Raw genomic sequence first — 22311 nt, 5'->3', positions numbered from 1 at the left:
TGAGTTATGGCAACCGATCGATTATCCAGTGTGTCAAGATGGAGTCCCGCGAGTGGCGGACGGAATAGGGGGGACACCAAGCACTTCCGGCCCGGCGATCGGCCACCAGGTGGCGATATTGAACCGTTGGAGAGTTGAGTGTAGATCCCCAGCACCCGTCAATGATCCGTCGGTGAAATATGAATGCCATGACAGATTTTTGAAATATTGATCTCGATGACATCGTAATCCGTCATTGGCAGATTAAGCATGGCGAGGAATGACGTCTGAATCAGTCATTGGCGAAAGATGGGTTTTTAACGCCGTTACCGGGCTAAGTTGACGGCCGACTCTTATCGCGCGATAAAACATTTACCGCCGTTAATCTATTCTCAAAGTTGGGTCTGGGAGCCAATTACATTAGCTGATGTACCATAAATCCTCTAATAGTGGAGGGTATTCAAATAGAGGACGGGCCTCTTATAATGGCCGGGGGTTTGATACATGCAGACCAATACCGGCCGGCTTCCAATTATTTTTCGTGCCGTGGTATAGAATGAGAAACTCTTGCCAATGCAAATTAAGTGCTGCCTTTCTCTACCGTTCCCGCTACACTGACTACATTAACGTTTCCCTCTCATTGGCGTTAGCATTAGCGTTAGCTAACGTTGTCATAGCTAGATCTGTGGTGTCGGCTGGATGACGTTGGCTTCGTTTGCAAACGTTAGTTAACGTTCGCTGTTAGATCTGATCACAATCAGCCAGTATCACCTCTTCCTCTGTTGGCTCGTGTAGTTTCTGCGTTGTGTTTATCTCTGGATCTTCTCATACCGGCTGTACATCGTGGTCATTCCCCTTTAATGCAATCCGTAATCATAATAATTCAGCACCGTCAGACGTGTTACCTTTCTTGGAAAACGTTGTTTATTACATAAACAAAAGCCTCATATCAGATGTTACCCATCTCGTATTGTCATTGTTTAGTCTTAATTCTCTTCTCCATTGTCTCTTCCAATGGTTCGGGCCTCGTTGTTAGCCAAACCACCATTTCCTGTTAGCCAAAGCTAGTGATGATGCGTCACTCCCCTCCCCCACCCAGCGAGGGTGGAGAGGGATGAAAGTCTCTGATCAACGCGTGCGTTCTTCTGTGTGGTTCGTTTCTCATTCTGGCTTACACCGGGAAGAAACGTACTTTTCTATATTCTCGCCATAGCAACGACAGGCCCGGCCTCTCTTCTTGTCGCTATGTGACGCGCTGTCATGACAACTGCTGTTCACCTTCCACACACTAAACGTCCGTTCAATTGATGTCTCTCTGCCTGTCTGCACTTTCAATGCTTATCAAGATGACGAATGACCTTGGAGCACACACCCTGCTCGCTGCTCTCACACTGACTCTCTCTGACCGCCTCCTCCACCACATCTGTTGTCTTCCTTCTCTGAGATGGCTATAGCCATGCATTATACATTATATACACTTTATACACTTTAAAAAACCTCGACATCCTTCACTATCTATATGCCGTTGGCAGGCGGGGCTGGCGTTGTCCAGTTGACATTACAGATCATGATGCTATGATAGCGTTAGCTAAAGCTATTGCTATGTTATCAACTCGATTCGACTCGGGTAGAGTCGAGAAGGTACCACACGCAAAATTGTCCGTGCGGGCCCCGCAACCTAGTATAGACGGTTCCAACTTCAGTGTGTGAATTACGTTAATCCACCACAGTTTCACAATTACGCAACTGCACTCAATATTTAAATACCAATGTTAGTCTAAATAAATGTAGACAGACAATGTACGTATTAAAAAAAAATAGAATGGATTATGTCCATGAGTGTCATTTTTAGAAATGAAGGCCGGCCTCTTATATAAGCCTCTCTCTAATAAAGGCCTGGTGCTCTTTGCAGCTGAGGTAAATATAAGACCCGTCCAATATTAGAGGATTTAAATTGTAAAACAATTTATTAAACACAAGTACATCTTATTGAACATTATTTTGATATTTCATTACCAATTATCATAGCAAAACAGCTTTTTCAAACAGTCTGTAATGCATTTTGGAAAAAACGGGAGATGGGCTCATGGTGTAATGGGCCACCTGGCCTGAGAAACGTAAGGAGGAAAGAAAAAGTAAGGACTTACTTCTGGTCATTATTTTGGTAGAACACACATATTTTAAATGCCTTCGGCAGACTTCAAATGAGCCATTTTAATCTAGATTAACTCCAGGATTGCAGATAGATTAATCTAGATTTAATTTTTTTTTTTATCTATGCCCACCTCTAGTATAAAGAAACATCTACTTTCAGGTTCCATATATTCCACAGCGCTGTTATTGACTCAAAGCCCCAGAATGGAGGCCAAGCTTCGGGAGTCGAGGTCACTGTTGGTCTCTCCTCAGAGTGTCACGCAGAGCACAGTGCTGCTCACCCAGCGTCACACAGAGCTGCTCACTAGGGGTGTAACCATTCGACCCCACTTCGATTCTATTACGATTCTTCAGGCAACAATTCAATGCATCATGAAATCTCTTCATTTGACCACGATTCGATTAATAATGATGATAAAATAAGAATAAAGAATAAATTTGACCCCACTTCGATTCGATTACGATTCTTCAGGCAACGATTCAATATTAATTTGCTAATTTTTTATTTGACCAAGATTCTATGCGATTTGAAAAGGACAATAATACTACCTTATGCATACTGCACCTTATGTGATGAATAAATCCTCATTATCTCTCTCTGTGATCCTCATTCTCTCTCTGTGATCCTCATTCTCTCTGTGATCCTCATTCTCTCTTCTCTGTGATCCTCATTCTCTCTGTGATCCTTATTCTCTCTCTGTGATCCTCATTCTCTCTCTGTGATCCTCATTCTCTCTGATCCTCATTCTCTCTCTGTGATCCTCATTCTCTCTCTGTGATCCTCATTCTCTCTCTGTGATCCTCATTCTCTCGTTTGCTTCCGTCTCTCCTCCCTCTTCAGATCCAGGCTCAGAAGGTGCGTCTAGCCAGGAGCCAGGGGCCCTACTACGGAGGCTCTCTGCCCAACGTCAACCAGATCGGCAGGAGTCCCCAGGACTTCCAGGTAATTAACAGCAGGAGTCTTGACAGTTCAGGCCCAACAAAGTAAATCAACAGGTTCTTATGCACCCGATTAGTCAAGTGTGCTCACTCATAAATAATAATAATAAAAAAATCTGGTGATGGAGGACAGAACCTGAGACAAATTAACAATACACACAAACTACGACCGTAACACCCCTGTAACACCCCCTCCCATAAGAGCTAATCATACTGTGTTTGAACAACATGACACTCAGAAGTCAACTACATATTATACTGTGTTTGAACTAGGAATGCACCGAATATTCGGCCACTGAAAATTATCGGCCGAAAATGGTTAAAAAAGGCACTTTCGGCCGAAAGGGTTTTAGCACCGGAAAAATATCACAGAATGTCAAAGAACAGGGTTACGTTCGTAACCTAACGTGTTGTTGTGATGACATAATCAAAATGCGGCTTCAGTCATTACATGTGAGCTCTTCAGTCCTGCGTTCTACAGCCTGTGATAACTCCTCTTGGGAGTTGCACTGTTTCTATGTAAACTCCGCGAGCAACGCGTCCAATAAATGCGTCTTTAACTCATTCAGCGCCAGTCACGATGATAGTCGGGTTAACTCGCCATCGCTTGAGCGCCAGACCAGAGTATAGTCGGGTTTTAATCGTTATTTCTTTTATTAGCGATATCCACTTCATTTTCATCCATCCAGCCTGATGTTATCGTTGGGAATGGGTCTGAGCTTGCAAAAGGGCAAATACCGTCGCCTACTCCTTCCAGTTGGTATTGCACCCCATTGGGAATAGTTTCTTTTCTGGGACAATCCAAGCCGTGCGGGTAGGGGTGTAACGATGCATCGATTAATCGAAATGCATCGATTCTAATGTGTTCGATTTGATGCATCGATTTGAATGTTAGAATCGATTATAATAAAAATTAAACTATATATATTTTTTTGTGTATTGTTTTTATTGACCTATAGTCCATTCATGCTGAGTGAATCAGTTCCCCCAGCCACATTTGTGTATTCAAACTTTTTTGGGGAATTAACTGATAGAAAATGCATAGAAAATTAATCTAATCTAATCGTGGTCAAATTAAGAGATTTCATGATGCATTGAATCGTTGCCTGAAGAATCGTAATCGAATCGTTGTGAGGTCGAATTGTTACACCCCTACGTGCAGGCGTGGTTTAAATACTCAGGCGAGGTAGGCAGATACACCGACGCGTCTGCGAGCCCCCCCCCTCAATATGCAATGCTGTTGAGCGTGGCACGGACCTCCGCGCCCAGTACTTCAAATGGCGATGAGATAATTGGATTATTTCTTTTGCATTACATCAGATACAAGGTAAGAACGCTATATATAAATTTGATCGTTGATCTGATATGTCTTTCTACCGCGATCGCGGCTGTGCGTGTGGCTGTGTGTCTTTTTGAGTTTGAGGAGGCTGCGGCGGAGCCCCGCGGTCCAATGCTCTTTTCATGTATGCACGAGGAAGGATAATAATGATAATCTAGCGTTGATTTCAGGAAGATACGATAATCAGGCAAAAAATTACAATGTGTTTTAGTGTATTTCACTAAAGGGCTATTATCCGTTTTTCTCTGGAATTACTCGGAGGCACCCAAAGTTATACTCATATTCAAAAGGCTATAAAACGGAAATGTACCGATGAAGAAACGATCCGTTTTGTACATGTTGACTGGATGCAACTAACTGATAATCGACGGGTGTATTAGACCCATAGCTATACTTTAAGATATATTTTAAGGACTCGCAAATCTCGCAGTCCCCCCATTGACTTAGAGCGGTAGGCCGGTGGCGCACTAGCGTCATCTCGTGGATTAAGCGGTGGCGCTGAATGAGTTAACATGCTTTATATCCTCGCCATTACTATATGCCCATTGCGGTTAAAAACCTTTTTAACTAACATTAGCGTTAAGCTAGCTAACAACGCTTCCATTCCTCTTTCACTAGTCTCTCTTAAGCTACGTCATCCCCCGCTAAGAGTCACGGGAGATGTAGTAAATACAACAGTCCTTCCATGTAGGCTAGAACGCCGTGAATTATGACAGTAGCCACTACAGTAACATCATTAAGTCTGCTATAAGATATTGTCCCTCTCGTGTGTGTGTGTCTTTATGCAGATCTTTATGCATTTTTTTTTTCTTTTTTTTTATCTACTTTTTCTCCCATTTTCTATTTTTCTCCCATCCCAATTTCGTATTGTCCAATTCTACCCTCCCCTGTCTCGAACGCTGTTAGGCCATGCCTCCCACTGGCCGGCTGCAATGTGGACGAATCCTTGCATCACGTGTCCCCTAGGGGAGGCAGCCGTCACATCTTTTCACCTGCACAGCGCGATCTCTCAGCGGCGAGGGTCTGCGTGGGAGGGACACGCCACCCCCGTTGCTTCCTGATTCTGCTGTGCAGGCGCACCAACCGACCTGTAGGAGTCGCTGTCCACAACGTCCGATCCCCACCCACCAGCTTCCCACCCCTAACGCTGCCAATTGCGTTACTATGAACGACCAGCCAAGCTGGTAGCAATGCCGAGAGCTGGGCTCGAACCCAGCATCTCCCGCATTAGTGGCGAGCGCCTTGCCCACTGCGCCACTTAGCCGCCCTGTCTTTATGCAGTTTTGAAGCACCTTGGCTTTGTTCTGAATGCACTTTGTTGTAGTTATCCTACAGAGAAAATAGTGATTACCTTAATATTATTTAAGTTAAGTTTTGCCATAATCATGTATTTTGCCATAATCAGGTAGCTGAACAAAAAAGAATACATATATATTTATATTAATAATTTTCGGCCTTTCGGCATTCGGTTTCCTATTTACGGTATTCGGTTTCGGCCAAGAATTTCCCATTCGGTGCATCCCTAGTTTGAACCCTCAGACTGACCAACATGACACTCAGAAGTCAACTACATAGTTTAAGTCCCATTCAAATGTATTGAGGGGCGTTGGTACCTGCTTTGTTAGCAGGAAAGACTAAATAATTTCACCAATGAAACTTGAGGGTCGCAGACCTCAGGCAGCTGTTATAGCAAGATTTGGTTGCAAATCCTTTAACTATGACGACTTTATTTAAATGTGTTTAATTTGTACTATTACTTCTGGTCCCCTGAAATGAGGGTGTATGTATAAAAAGGGCTATAACTTCTACACGGCTCACCTGCTATGTATATTGGGGGCGATAGTGGCTCAGGAGGTAGAGCGGTCGTCTGGTATTCAGAAGGTTCCCGGATAGATTCCCAGCATGTCGAAGTGTCCTTGAGCAAGACACTTAACCCCTAACCCCTCTCGATGAGCAGGTTGGCAACTTGAATGGTCGCCTCCGCTGTCGGTGTGTGAATGTTTGAGTGAATGGGTAAAATGTGAGGAACAAAATGGTAAAGCGCTTTGGATAAAAGTACCATTTACCATTTATTTTATATGGATGTAAACGCCCTCAAATGAAAGACTACGGTCTGACCTTTAACCTCATAGTCATTGGGCCTCATTCATGAAGCGATATAAGAACAGATTTCGTTCTTAACTAGCATTTCCTCTTATTTTGTTCTTACCTGGGATTCAGCAATGTTTTCTTATTGTTGCTTTTCTCTCAGGCAAGACCAAATTCTAAGAGTGGTCGAGAGCACTCTTACCCAGATGAGAAACATTAAAAAAAAAAAAAAAAAAAGCCTACCATTCCTAATAATAATAATACATCAGATTTATATAGCGCTTTTCCTAATGCTCAAAGACACTTTACAAAACAAACAATACAATACAGTTTTAGATACAATACAAAAATATATATAAAAAGGTGAGAGAGGAAGGAGTTCATGGGTTGAAAGCAAACCATTGGTCAATTGCCCCCAAATACGACTTTATAAACCCAGAACCTTTCAATAATTATTATTATTATTATTATAACTTATTGCATGCGTCCTTCTTCTGAAATTGATTATATATTGCTGTTGGAACAGTTAGATGCTGGCTGCCCAGGCATATGCATAGAATGCATATTTACAACATCTCCTCTTCTCTTCTCTGCTCTGCTCCTACAAGTTCTGAGCGAATTCGGGGTTTTAGCCACAGGGACCTTTCAGGGAGAGATGACGGGTGACAGATCCAGTATTTCCCAACCTACTGCGCGATTGGTTCTTGACAAGCGAGCAGTCGTTCGGTATTACTATATTGACAAAGCATACTTTGCTGGAACGATTTATTTCGCACTATACAGTAGGCGGTATACGTATAAGTAGGGCTGACCTTCAAAGCTTTTTTTGGCAATCGAAGCTTCGGGGCCGAGCTTCGATTTTAATTCGAAGCTTCGAAAAAAGAATTTATTTGATTTTATTTAATATATATATATATTTTTTTTTTAGTTTATGTTGTGGGACTTGTACAGCACTTCGGTAAACGTTGTTGTTTTTAAATGTGCTCTATAAATAAAGTGGATTGGATTAATTAAGTAGCCCCTTTCGTGACTGTGACGCAGCCAACAAGGTATCACTCGGCTGCGCTGCCTGGGTGCAGTGGGGCTGCTCTCACAGCCAACGACATGACATTACATAATTATGTTGCAACCTTCATCTATCAAGCAAACAATTATATAAATATGTATATGTAGTTGATAGAGACAAAGGCAGAATTCGACTTAATTAAGCACGTTTTATTAAGACATATTTTTATATGGGTCGGGACACTTTAAAAAAGCAGCACAATGAACACAAATCTGTCCGACATAGTCTTAAATAACAAACGGCATTGCTTCGCTTCTTCGTCGACATGTCTGCTGCACATGTCCTTGTTGTTTTCAACACAGATAATCTCCACGTGCTTGTTGTAGAGAGGTGGAGTCGAGGCGCCGCTTACTTTAGTTTCATTGGAATGGAGGCGGGAAGGCGCCGCTTTCTTTCGTTTCATTGGAATGGAGGCGCAAGATTTTGGAGGCAAACAAATACAAATTTAAATACAAATTATTAAAAAAAAAAAATTTATTTATTTTTTAAACTTCAATTTTTTTTCCGAAGCTTGTGCCATCGAACGAAGCTACGAAGCTTCGAAGTATTTAAGACAGCTACGTATAAGTACAAGTATAAGTCTTTATTTGTCATCAGATTAACACACACACGCATGCGATGAGCGACCCACAGGAACACACACACACACATGCACTGAGTCGCGAGTCGTGAGACGTTTGTGTGTGTGTCATTTTGAGATCAGTCGCAAATCGCTTCCTGTTGAATGGACAGCGATCAGATGCCGAAACTCAGCTGTTTTACACACGCCTCATTCGCCTTATAAGGAGATGGCGGGCGTGTCTGTATACAAATGTTTTCAGCGCGAACGCGCATTTAAATTTAAAGGGGAACTATCTTATAAATGGCCTTTTTCAGTGTTTAGCATTGTTTCATAGCTATGTGGACTTATATTAATAGGATCTATGTCTCTAATTCTCATATTGGCGCATTTTTCCAATTCTCCTCTCACAATATTCAGCCTCACTGAACTGAGTCATCTGAAAATGTGCTGATCTGTGATGTCAGAGATGTCTCAGCTGCATAATAATGTGCACGGTTGGCCCCTTGCAGCACCACCGTGGCCTCCCAGGCTCAAAACGGCTTAAGATCTTGAGGTAGAAAAATGCTGTTTTTGAGTAGTTTATTAGAAATACAAAACAATGAATAAAAAAAAAATAAAAAATTACAGAGGTGTTCCATAGACTCACAGGAATTGTGTAAAAGTGCCCAAATAGTGAAGGAAATAGTAAAATAGTTCCCCTTTAAGAATGAGTGGGATTCGGCATGCAACAGACCTGGGTAAGAACAGATTTGGACGTTAAGAACAGCTTGATGAATGTGGCGGTGGCTTTTCTTATTGTTCTCTTAACCGACAGGTAAGCAAGAATATAAGAAAAATAATAAGAGTATTGTTGAATGAGGCCCATTGTCTTGTTGAAACCCCTCCACTACCGAGTGGATATAAGGGAAACTGCGAGGCCTTACTTTGGTCCATTGGAAACTCATTCAAGAAGATCATTATTTCCTATGATAGCGAAGTGGACCTGATTCAGTGACTCGATGGTTTGTCACCCCCCCCCCCCCCCCCCCAACTCTTTCATTCTCTGCCCCCTGTTTCTTTCCTCCTTCCGTTCTCCCCTTCCGCACCCCCCTTCCCCCCCCACACACAGTGAATCACTTGGACTGTAATGGCCTGAAATAATAACAGTCTTGAGTGGATTTGTATTATTTCTCATGTCTCCCTCCCTCTTGTCTCGTCTCTCTCAGGGTCCGTTCCACTCTGCTCTGGACTCCAGTCGCTCCACGAGGCACCACGGCCTGGTGGAGAGGGTCCTGAGGGACCGGCGTTTCATCTCCCCTGTGCGCCCCTACAGAACCAGAACCGTATCCTTTCAGTTAGTATACTAACCCTGCGCGCCCCTACAGAACCAGAACCGTATCCTTTCAGTTGGTATACTAACCCTGTACGCCCCTACAGAACCAGAACCGTATCCTTTCAGTTAGTATATACCCTAACCCTGTACGCCCCTACAGAACCAGAACCGTATCCTTTCAGTTAGTATACTAACCCTGTACGCCCCTACAGAACCAGAACCGTATCCTTTCAGTTAGTATACTAACCCTGTACGCCCCTACAGAACCAGAACCGGATCCTTTCAGTTAGTATACTAACCCTGTACGCCCCTACAGAACCAGAACCGGATCCTTTCAGTTAGTATAGACCCTAACCCTGTACGTACGCCTCTACAGAAACGGCAGTATCTTTTCAGCCAGCAGATGCTCCACTGCCTTGGCTGGAGAGTGTTTGAAGGAACACCCCAACATTATGGGAATTATGCTCATTGTCTTCTCCAGAGTCGGACGAGAAGATGGACACCAATGTGCTCTCTGTGCGTTCAGTAGAAAGCTATCCGCCTAGCACAAATGAATGGTAGCAGATACGGACCACTAGCCTAGTTTAAAACTCCGGGAGACGTGTTTTCGGCCAACAGCTAGGCTAGCTGGTCCGTATCCACTTCCATTAATTTGTGCTGTGCTAGGCTAGCTGGTCCGTATCCACTTCCATTAATTTGTGCTGTGCTAGGCTAGCTGGTCCGTATCCACTTCCATTTTGTGCTGTGCTAGGCTAGCTTGCAACCAGATGGCTTTCTACTGAACGCACAGAGAGGAGATTGGCGTCTATCTTCTGGTCTGACTCTGGAGAAGACGGGGGGGCGCAGTTCCCATAGTGTCGGCGTGTTCCTTTAACCCTCCTGTTATAGATGACTGCTACTCCGTCACCTTGGCTGGAGAGCCTGGGTAGGTGGAGATCTGCAGTTAGAATCACCACTATTCAGGTTTCAGTAAACATACAATAGTCTGTTAGAGGGGCTGACTTCCTGACTGATGAAGGGACTGAAGGGGGACATTGACCGCAGTATGGTGATACAGACACGAGGACGCTGACTCCAGATCTGCTGTGGGATTTAGTAACCACAGTTAGACACACCAGGGCACCATATTCACAAAGCATGAGCGCTGATCTCCGGTCAGTGACCAGGAACACTTGGTGCTCCTTCATTATGCAAAGTAACAAACGGAAGCTGACTCCAGGTCAGTGCTCCCACTTTGAGAGCCTTTGTGCTTTTGAGGTGAAGGGCCTGAGTAACATCATAAGTAATGGCAGAGCTTAGTAGAGCTCCCATTACCTACAGCTGTTCTAATCTAGCGACACTGACATCATCACACGGCATGTAAATAGTAGTCGAGTACAGTTTGTTTGAGGTGACTTCATACTTTTTCTAATTTAAAGGGGCACTTCACCTGGAAACGACGCCTATTTTACTTTGCACATAATCTCACACGCATCCAAAAACTAGTTTTGAACACATTAATTTAGTTTGAGAGTTAATGAGTTTGAATATGGCCACCAGTGATGTCATCAGAGGACACTGAATCCTTGTGTTGTGTTAATTGCAGCTAAATGAAATGATGTAGATATAAAATAGAGATAAGGATGACAATAGGTATTGCAATTTTTTTATTCTACATCATTTCATTGAGCTGTAATTAACACAACACAAGGATTCAGTGTCCTCTGATGACATAAGTGGTGGCCTTATTCAAACTAATTTACTCAATAACTGTCCAACTAAATGAATGTGTACAAAACAGCTTAGATTTGCAAAATAAATCGGCGTTGTATTTCTGTGAAGTGCCCCTTTAACACTGAGACAATGCAGTATATTCTCCTCCGCCAGGTGTCTGTCTTCACCCTGGAGGAGTTATCTGCATTCTGAGTTCACCGCTGAGGTTACGCTGAAGGATGGCTTCACGTATCTGAGGACTTAAAGGGATATTCCACATTTACTTTTTAGCTTGTTAACGGGGGGGGGGGGGGCTGTTTTATGGATGCCCACATTAATGATCAATGAAAAGCTCTAGATCCATCCCATATTGCAAAGCATATTTTGCTGTTAGTGAGCATCAACGCTAACTGGCGACCAAACATCAGAGCTCCTGTGTGGGCTACCAGAGCTCCTGTGTGGGCCACCAGAGCTCCTGTGTGGGCCACCAGATGTCACAGCTCGGTCACCAGGTCTTGTTACCGACTAGAACCACAGACTAGAACCACCTGTACCACTGCAGCCCAGTCGGCATGTCTCATTGTTCTCTGATGCAGCCTGAAGAGGCCTTGCATGGCTGAGCCGTTGCTCTCTTGTCCAGTCTGCGTAGAGCCCCGTACCCTCCCTCTCTTGTCCAGTCTGCGTAGAGCTCCGTACCCTCCCTCTTCTCTTGTCCAGTCTGCGTAGAGCTCCGTACCCTCCCTCTTCTCTTGTCCAGTCTGCGTAGAGCTCCGTACCCTCCCTCTCTTGTCCAGTCTGCGTAGAGCTCCGTACCCCCCCTCTTCTCTTGTCCAGTCTGCATAGAGCCCCGTACCCTCCCTCTCTTGTCCAGTCTGCGTAGAGCTCCGTACCCCCCCTCTTCTCTTGTCCAGTCTGCGTAGAGCCCCGTACCCTCCCTCTTCTCTTGTCCAGTCTGCGTAGAGCTCCGTACCCTCCCTCTTCTCTTGTCCAGTCTGCGTAGAGCTCCGTACCCTCCCTCTCTTGTCCAGTCTGCGTAGAGCTCCGTACGCTTCCTCTTCTCTTGTCCAGTCTGCATAGAGCCCCGTACCCTCCCTCTTCTCTTGTCCAGTCTGCGTAGAGCCCCGTACCCTTCCTCTTCTCTTGTCCAGTCTGCGTAGAGCTCCGTACCCTCCCTCTCTTGTCCAGTCTGCGTAGAGCTCCGTACCCTCCCTCTTCTCTTGTCCAGTCTGCGTAGAGCTCCGTACCCTTCCTCTTCTCTTGTCCAGTCTGCGTAGAGCTCCGTACCCTCCCTCTTCTCTTGTCCAGTCTGCGTAGAGCTCCGTACCCTCCCTCTCTTGTCCAGTCTGCGTAGAGCTCCGTACGCTTCCTCTTCTCTTGTCCAGTCTGCGTAGAGCTCCGTACGCTTCCTCTTCTCTTGTCCAGTCTGCGTAGAGCTCCGTACCCTCCCTCTTCTCTTGTCCAGCCTGCGTAGAGCTCCGTACCCTTCCTCTTCTCTTGTCCAGCCTGCGTAGAGCTCCGTACCCTCCCTCTCTTGTCCAGCCTGCATAGAGCTCCGTACCCTCCCTCTTCTCTTGTCCAGTCTGCGTAGAGCTCCGTACCCTCCCTCTTCTCTAGCCTGCGTAGAGCTCCGTACCCTCCCTCTTCTCTTGTCCAGTCTGCGTAGAGCTCCGTACCCTCCCTCTCTTGTCCAGCCTGCGTAGAGCTCCGTACCCTCCTTCTCTTGTCCAGCCTGCATAGAGCTCCGTACCCTCCTTCTCTTGTCCAGCCTGCATAGAGCTCCGTACCCTCCCTCTCTTGTCCATTTACATTTTGCATTTAGTCATTTAGCTGACGCTTTTATCCAAAGCGACTTACAAGTTCTGTACGACAAGCCATCAGGAAGGGCACAACTCTATCAGCTGAGCAACAATGTTCATCAAAGTGTTGAGTGGTACAGTGTAGGTTAGTTTATTAGGACAAGTGCATGACTGTACGGTTAGTTAGGGTTAGATATATATTTATATATATTTTTTTAATTCAGATAATGGTTGAAGTGCGTCTTTAGTCGACGGCGAAAGATTGGATGTGATTCGGCTGTCCTAACTGGGGTGGGTAGTTCATTCCACCATTGTGGAGCAAGGACTGAGAATAGGCGACTTCTCTTTGATGACCCTCCCGGAGCTTGGATAGGAGTAGGTCTGAGGCGGCCAGAAGATGCAGAGCGTAGGGGTCTTGAGGGTGTGTAGTTAGAGACCATTGACCGGAGGTAGGAGGGAGCGGTTCCCTTTGCCGCACGGTATGCTAGGTCGAGGGCCTTGAAGCGGATTCGTGCAGCAATGGGGAGCCAGTGCAGGTCCCTAAGAAGTGGCGTGACATGGGCCGACTTCGGTAAGTCAAGTCAAGTCAAGAGTTTTAATTGTCACGGCATACAGGTATACAATGAAATGCGGGTGGTCTTGCCCGCAACGATGTGCAATACAGTGGTACATATAATAGAATCAAAAGAAGGAAACAACATTGTGCAGTAACAGGTAGCAGGTAACATGGAGTGACATCTCGGTATCTGTACATAGTTATTTACAGAGCATGTGGGACATGCTAGTTAGCTTTGGTAGTGCAATACACTGTTCCTGTTATTCTAATTTAAAGTGTCCTTTCCTTTGGCCATAAGTGTGCGTGTGTGCGACATGAGTGTGTGCCCGCTCATGTTAAAGTGTTAAGTGGCTGCTCGTGTGTGAGCGTGCACAGTGTGCGTGTCGTGTGTGTGTGTGTTCATGTGTGCTTGTGTGGACAGTTCAATGTTCTGAGCACTCAATGTTCATTGTTCATGGCTCTGATGGCCTGGGGGAAGAAGCTGAGCCTAAGCCGCTCTGTCCTAGTAGCTGGGGTTCGCAGGCGTCTGCCTGACCTCAGCAGCTGAAACAGGCTGTTATTGGGGTGGTGAGGGTCTTTCATTATCCTGCAGGCTCTGGATTTGCACCTCTTGTTGTATAGAACCTGCAGGGGGGGTAGTGCAATACCCGTGGTACGCTCGGCTGAGCGCACCACTCTCTGTAGGGCCTTCTTGTCCTGTGCCGTGCTGTTTCCATACCAGGCAGTGATGTTTCCGGTCAGGATGCTCTCTACAGCTCCTGAGTAGAAGGACTGGAGTATCTTCCCCGATACTCTGAACTTCCTTAACTGTCTCAGGTGGTAGAGACGCTGTTTCGCCTTCTTTACTACTGTGTCTATGTGTGTTGACCATGTCAGGTCCTCTGAGATGTGGACCCCCAGGTACTTGAAGCTGCTCACCCTGTCCACGGTAGCCCCGTTAATCATCAGTGGTGTGTGCGTCTCCTGCTGTCCTCTCCTATAATCCACGATCAGCTCCTTGGTTTTACCAATGTTCAGGAGCAGGCTGTTGTCCTGGCACCAGCGTTCCAGTACCTCAACCTCCTCCCGGTAGGCCTTCTCGTCGTTGTCCGAGATCAGCCCCACCACCACCGTGTCATCTGCGAACTTCACTATGGAGTTGGAGCTGAACTTGGCCACACAGTCGTGTGTGTAGAGTGAGTACAGCAGGGGGCTCAGAACACAGCCCTGGGGGGACCCGATGCTCAGGGTGATGGTGTTGGAGGTCTGACACACCCTGACCGCCTGGGGTCTTTCGCTCAGAAAGTCCAGTACCCAGGCGCTCAGGGCGGAGCTCAGACCTAGCTCGATCAGCTTGTCCACCAGTCTGGTGGGGACTATGGTGTTGAACGCTGAGCTGTAGTCAATGAACAACAGTCTCACATAGCCCCCCTTCTGACGGTCAAGGTGCGAGAGGGTGCTGTGCAGTACCTGGGAGACCGCGTCGTCGGTGGACCTGTTTGTCCTGTATGCAAATTGCATAGGGTCCATATCACTGGGGAGGGAGGCACAAATGTGGTCCTTGACCAGCCTCTCGAAACATTTCATGACCACAGAGGTGAGTGCCACCGGTCTGTAGTCATTTGGACATGCTGGGGAGGGTTTCTTCGGCACAGGGATGATGGTAGACATCTTGAAGCAGGCAGGGACCACTGACTCCGCCAGTGATTGATTAAATATGGCGGTGAACACAGGGGCCAGCTGGTTGGCACAGGTCTTGAGTATACGTCCTGTTATGCCATCTGGGCCAGCAGCCTTCCTGGTGTTCACCTGCATAAATGCTCTTCTCACACTGTCCAGGTAGGTTTGATATCAGGCGGGCCGCTGCGTTCTGAATGAGTTGAAGAGGCTTAGTGGCAGTGGCCGGGAGGCTAGCGAGCAGTGCGTTGCAGTAGTCGAGGCGGGAGATGACTGTTGATTGGACGAGGAGTTTGGTGGCTTCTTTTGTCAGGAAGGGGCGGATCCTTCTGACGTTGCTCAGGAGGAATCTGCAGGTTCTGGTTGTCGCTGCGATGTGAGCAGAGAAGTTCAACTGGTCGTCGAGGACAACACCAAGGTTCTTGGCGGTCGGGGACGCAGTCACAGCTGCATTCTCGACTGTGATTGAAAGGTCGGTTAGGGGGGAGGATTTGGCCGGCAGGTGGAGCAATTCTGTTTTGCTTAGGTTCAGTTTGAGGTGGTTGGTCGTCATCCAGGCGGAGATGTCGGACAGACAGGCCGAGATCCGCTCAGAGACGTGGATATCTGAGGGAGGGAAGGAGAGGAAGAGTTGAGTATCGTCGGCATAACAATGGTAGGAGAAGCCATGAGACGTGATAATGTTACCCAGTGATTTAGTGTAGAGGGAGAAGAGAAGGGGTCCTAAAACCGAGCCCTGGGGGACACTTGTCCAGTCTGCATAGAGCTCCGTACCCTCCCTCTCTTGTCCAGTCTGCGTAGAGCTCCGTACCCTCCCTCTCTTGTCCAGTCTGCGTAGAGCTCCGTACCCTCCCTCTCTTGTCCAGTCTGCGTAGAGCTCTGTACCCTCCCTCTTCTCTTGTCCAGTCTGCGTAGAGCTCCGTACCCTCCCTCTTCTCTTGTCCAGTCTGCATAGAGCTCCGTACCCTCCCTCTTCTCTTGTCCAGTCTGCGTAGAGCTCCGTACCCTCCCTCTTCTCTTGTCCAGTCTGCATAGAGCTCCGTACCCTTCCTCTTCTCTTGTCCAGTCTGCGTAGAGTTCCGTACCCTCCCTCTCTTGTCCAGCCTGCGTAGAGCTCCGTACCCTCCCTCTTCTCTTGTCCAGTCTGCGTAGAGCACCGTACCCTCCCTCTTCTCTTGTCCAGCCTGCGTAGAGCTCCGTACCCTCCCTCTCTTGTCCAGCCTGCGTAGAGCTCCGTACCCTCCCTCTCTTGTCCAGTCTACACTGTTTGAGTGGTGTGATGCAGAGACTTCTTCGGGACGTTGGAGTCTAATCACATATATTGACATCATGTACGCTGTGATGTGTGAGGTCTCGTTCGTGTTATCTGGGAACAGCCTGGGGCTGTCGAGACTCTCTCTCTCCTGTAATCTAGCCACTGTGTTTAGTGGCCTTGGCGGAGGTCTGTGTACTCTGCTGAATGCATTCCTCTAGTTTTATAAGCCGGCTTCTGTCTTCCTTCAATAACGTGAGTGACTGAGTAATCAGTTACATGTAATCTGTTACCGCTTCCAAGCGTATCCACTGCTCGTTGTTGCCTTGACCAGTGTCCTTCTCAGGTGGACAGCTCTCCATATAACTCTGCCTACCTGTCCCCACCCCCAGACCCCAGCTGGAGAAGGTAATGATCTCTCTCTCTCTCTTTCGTGCTCTCTCACTTGCTCTATCGTTCTCCCTCTCTCTCTTGCTCTCTCTTTTTCTCTATCATCTCTCTCTCTTGCCAGCTCTATCATTCTCTCTCCTTGCTATTTCTCTTTCTCTCTCTCTCTCTTGCTCTCTCCCCTTGCAATTTCTCTCTCTTGCTCTCTCTCTCTCTCTCTCTCTCTCTCTCTCTCTCTCTCTCTCTCTCTCTCTCTCTCTCTCTCTCTCTCTCTCTCTCTCTCTCTCTCTCTCTCTCTCTCTCTCTCTCTCTCTCTCTCTCTCTCTCTCTCTCTCTCTCTCTCTCTCTCTCTCCTGGCTGTCCATGGGGATGCCTGGTTTGTTATTTTCAAAGCATCTTGTTTACTTCTTCCTTTGGCATTTTTAAGCCTTTGTGATGCCAAAACCATTTAATTTTAGAATGCACTTAATATTACAAATCCATGCTTCATAAATTGTGTATTAACATTTTGGGTCAGTTCACTTTCTGTTTATTTAACTCAAAGTTTATTTTCTTTCCAACAATATTTAACAAGGATTTGTCATTAGAAGGTTGTCTAACCTAATAACAAAGAATTAATTCCTGAGAGTCGGGACAAAACATGTCCTACATAGAAAAGTCTAATTTATATCAAAAATAAAGAAATTAATAATGATTGACATACTCACAAAGTTCAATCTAAAGGTATTGTGTATACTGATGTTATGTTTTAGCACATATTTGTTTTTTGGGGGATATTTGTTTAAATGTATAATCTGTGGTTAGAAGCTCCCATGTTAATTTCCTTGTCCTCAGCAAGGGTCACATTATTGACCAGCCCAAAAAAGCTTGAAAAACCTCTCCACTTGTGAAAACATACATATCAAATCATGGATAAGGGTTATAAATGTATAAAACAATGCATGCCATGAAACTCAAATAATATTTTCCATAGAAATCTGCCTATCAAAGTTGTGTCCTCAGTTTATGTCAACTCTGTCAGACTTTTTCATAAACCTAATTAAATCAGGCAATAGCATGGCCAGCTCTAACCCTGAGGACCCCTTTTCCTTTCCCTGCCTGTGGTGAATGCAACACTACCACACACGGTCTGGTAAATTTGATATTTTAGACAAACAATGTCAATATTCCTATGATCACAGCTGGAACATGTCAACACCATCTCTCCGTTATTATACTTTTAAAAAACAATGAGTGAGATTATTAAGACAGCTAGCAACTGCCAAAAAACTAGCTAGCTGCAGTGCACAATACAGGCTTGGAGGGAAAATATGTGCCTTTTTGTCAACTCCGTCAGACATCAACTCCATCAGATTTTGTGTCTGACGGAGTTGACGTGTAAGCTGATGGAGTTGATAAATCCATCAATAACCTCATAATATGCTATTATTATACTATTTTTGAACATGGTAAAGGATTTAAATGTTATTTCAGAGTTGTATCTGCACAGAAGTGTGCATATAATAGCATGCATTACAATACACTTCTGACTTTTAGAGCATGGGCACTGGGCAGGCTGTGGTCTGCTTATTGAATAATTGTCTTACTTTCCCAGCACATGTGTTAATACATAAATATAAATACATCACTTGTCTACGTGGTTGATTGATTGATGTAAAATCATAATGGTGCAGTATGTAGTTTTCACTACCAAACATCTACACTCTTGCCTCTTATAGAGCAGGGAAGGAGTTCCATGTTGCCCTTTCATATCCCAGTAGGGATACAAGACAGAAGAAAACAGTTATTCTTGTTCTTATACTGTTTACTTAGATCATCAGAGCAAAGGTGAACGGTGGTAAACTGTGGATATTTCATCTTAATATCTTTATAATAATTCTTAATATATAATAGGACTGGTCCATGTGTGTCTACTGTAGATTGCTACATCATCCTTTATCTGACTCTTTCCATCCATAGTGTAATACATTATGGTATGGAGTGATCAACAGGATAATATTTTGCTAGTCAGTTGTCTCGATCTTATCAGTTGTCACAAGTGTAGAGTTCAAGAAAAATCAGGATCAGATAAAAATCAGATGAGGATATTCTAGATAACAATGCCAGACAGTGCAGGGAGTCTCTCAGACAGGAAAAGCAACAAAGTAAAATGTGAAAAAGGCATTCAAGAGAAATAAAAACTATGAAAGAGAATATTACAAAGCAACGAAACAACCTGATATAAACAATAATGCACAGAAAAAAGGCTACAAATACATCACCACTGGACTCTCCAGGCACGGAAACAAAGAAGATGCTATCAGGAAGCAAAGTAAGGAATCCGAAAATCCAAAAGGCCCTTCTATTCAACAACATCCCAAGAAGAGAGCTGAAGACAAAGAAACAAACTCCTGGCCCACAGCGCCAAAAACCAGCACGGAGTGTGTCATCAGGCACGATTCTTAAAAAGTATCGTCTTCTTCAACAAATGAGTTTGGGTTAACCTACAAGTTAATGAGAGAAAAGGAGCAGCCTCAGAAAAAGCCAACATTAATACAGGGTATAACACAGACTGTTCAGGATTTCTTCCTGAACTCTGCACGTGTGACGACGGATAAGACTGACACAATCACCAGGAACAAGATCAAGCGGCAGATAATGATCCTGCTAGACTCTATGCTCAACCTCCACACTGAATTCCAGATTAAGAACCCCACTGTAAAGCTGAGCTATTCTTCATTCTGTGCTCTGAGGCCCTTCTATGTCACAGCACCAAAAGCATCTGATCGGAAGACATGTCTGTGTCAAATACATGAAAATGCATGCTTAATGCTCGAGGTCCTTAAAATGTCTGGTGTTGTGAAGTCAAACAAACTGGATGACCGTTTTCAATTAGTTTGTTGCTCTCCAGCAAGTGAGGCCTGCCTTCTTCGCGCCTGCTCACGATGTCTAAACAAAGGTACAGTTACAACCCAAGAGCAAGACAAAATCGATGTTCAATGGAGTCAGTGGGAGAGAGTTCAAGAAGACACACGCAATGGAATCAACATCAACACTAAGCTCGTCTAACACCGAGGCAGCCTTTCAGAGCTCATCAAACTCTATGAGCAAAAACTCAGAAAGGAAACCACAACACATGTGTGGTCAGTACGAAACCAGTCAAAAGAATACAGCAACACAATTGAGTCCTGTGATGAGAGTACAGCAATCGTCCATGTTGACTTTTCAGAATCCTGGAAATTCAAATATAAAGCTGAAGTTCAGGCCTGCCATTTCGGACAAAATCTGCCACAGATAACACTCCATACCGGAATGTATTACACTAAGGGTGGAAAGGCAGGGTTTTGCACACTGTCAGAGTCAAAGAGACAGGATGCTGCGGCAACTTCTTCCCCACTTCTCATGGTAAGGGCGCACCAGACGGCATTGGCGGAACAGTAAAAAGAACCGCTGACAACCTGGTCCTGAGAGGAAATGATGTGACGGATGGACACATATTCTTCAAAAAGGTCTCAAACAGTCTGAATGGTGTTCAGCTGTATCACATTGTGGAAGAAGACATGCAAAGATACGACACACTTCTCATGAATCCTCTCAAACTGGTTCCCTCAACAAGACATACACCAGATCATCGCACATAAGGACAGGATCCACAACAGACAACTATCCTGCTTTTGCAGCGAGATGTTGGATTGCCAGTGCTTCTGCCCAGCTACCTCCATGGCAACCCAGGAGAACAGCAGAGTGATACACGGAGGGTAAGGAAGAAGAGACCTCTGGCCATGTTGTGGGAGGAAATGGAAAATAAGATGGAAGAGGGTATGGAGATGGAAGATGTAATGGAGGAGTTGGACGAAGAACCTTTGAAAGGTCCTGAGGGTACGGTGACAGTAACGACTGTTAGCAGCCTTAGTAATGGAGACTGGTTAGCAGTAGTATATGATGACCACTGGTGGCTAGCCAAGACCATCAATGTGGATAATGAGCAACAAGATGTGAAAGTGGAATTTCTGCATCCCCATTGTCCAACAGAAAAGGTTCAGCCCAAATGTGGCAAGAAGGATGTCTGTTTCTGCCCAGTTCAAGACATCATAGTGAAACTAATCAGAAATGCAGAAGGAAAGGAAGAGGAAAGTGGGTGAGAAAGTGGAGATCAGGAAGTGGTGTAGAGGAGGTAGATGAAAACAGGGACGAGAAGAAGGGGTCCTGTTCTCCATTACTGTTTTTGTTGTTGGAAACGGTGCATTTTGTAATAGTTGGAAACAGTGTATGTAAAGTTTGTTGTTTATTACAATTGAGTTAACAAAATGTTCAGTATAAGACAAGGAGTTATTAGTTCTTATTATTGTCACTTCCATCTGTTTAAAAAATTTAGCAGAGATGCTAATCCAATTTAGTCAACTCAGTCAGATCTTTGTCAACACCGTCAGATGTTTATTTTTGTTAATCTTGGGGAAAATACAAATTCCTTCTTCAGTTTATGTTGTTTAAAGGTGACATGCATTATAAATGTCATTTTTCAGTCTCTAGCATTGTATTATAGTAATAGGAGTTAGTATCAATGTGTTTTAGTGTCTAAATACCATATTGGCGGATTGCTCTGATTCAGCTCAGATCATTTCCTGCTCCAGTAAATTAGGCCATCCTGATTTGGCACACCCCCCCCGAACGGGAGAGTGAAAGAGAGAAAAAAAGGAAGAGGGAGGAAGGGAGGCCCCCCCCCACAAGCTGCCGCGCGGCACACCCGAGAGGGAGAGAAAAAAAGAAAGGAAGAGAGGAGGGAGGGAGAGAGGGGGCCTTATCAATAACGGCCTGTCTTTTCTCTCTCTCTCTCTTTCTCTCTCTCTCTCTCTCTCTTTCTCTCTCTCTCTCTCTCTCTCTCTCTCTCTCTCCCACCCCCCCCCCTCTCTCTCTCTCTCTCTCTCTATCTCTCTCTGTCTACCAGTCGCAGACTGTGTTAATGTGGACTGACTGTCACTCAAAGTGCTTATGGGCGGAGCCAGGTCATAACAGCCTGAAATCTTGAGGCTGAAAAATTATGGTTTTGAGTACTTTATTAGAAATATAAAGCAATGCATTTAAAAAAAAAAAAAAAAAAAAAACGTACAGATGTCTTCAATAGACTCACAGGAATTGTGTAAAGTTGCCCAAATAGTGCTAGGAATAGCAACGCATGTCCCCTTTAAGTAATAAAGGAGCATTAGATCTTCATCCTCTTGTGTCTTATTTACTTAATGATATTTTTTTATCATATCAAAATTAAAAACAAAGTTTGAAAATGCTAATATTTCTAACTCTGGGTTTTCAGAATAGTGTGAAATTACACCTGAGGTTTATATATTATATTTGATTGCATACCAGAGTAACTAAACACTATTACAACATACTTCAGAACTTTAGATTCTTGTTGGACTGGAATAATTAGAATTATATACTTTTTTGTGTGTCTGACGGAGTTAACACAAATCAAGTTTCAAAGGGAAACATGTGAATTTGTTGAAAATTTTTTCTATGTAGAGCCCGCACCTTTACATGATTAAATAGCTCAGACCTT

General features: G+C 44.9%; 1 protein-coding gene across 1 annotated transcript in view; it reads left to right on the top strand.

The window, feature by feature from the left end:
- LOC311246161 (CREB-regulated transcription coactivator 2) overlaps positions 1 to 22311 on the top strand; it is a gene marked incomplete at its 5' end in the record, with an annotated part of 89211 nt that overhangs the window by 21181 nt on the left and 45719 nt on the right. The window contains 3 exons of the mRNA XM_084336277.1: positions 2975 to 3076; positions 9333 to 9449; positions 16738 to 16799. Of these exons, the coding sequence (XP_084192403.1) occupies positions 2975 to 3076; positions 9333 to 9449; positions 16738 to 16799 (281 nt within the window). The remainder of the gene's footprint in view (positions 1 to 2974; positions 3077 to 9332; positions 9450 to 16737; positions 16800 to 22311) is intronic.

The sequence above is a fragment of the Notolepis coatsorum genome (genome assembly GCF_963971535.1).
Source record: "Notolepis coatsorum genome assembly, chromosome: 19".
NCBI classification, from domain to species: domain Eukaryota; kingdom Metazoa; phylum Chordata; class Actinopteri; order Aulopiformes; family Paralepididae; genus Notolepis; species Notolepis coatsorum.
The sequence above is the reverse complement of the archived record's forward strand: the minus strand, read 5'-3'. Positions and strand labels throughout refer to the sequence as shown.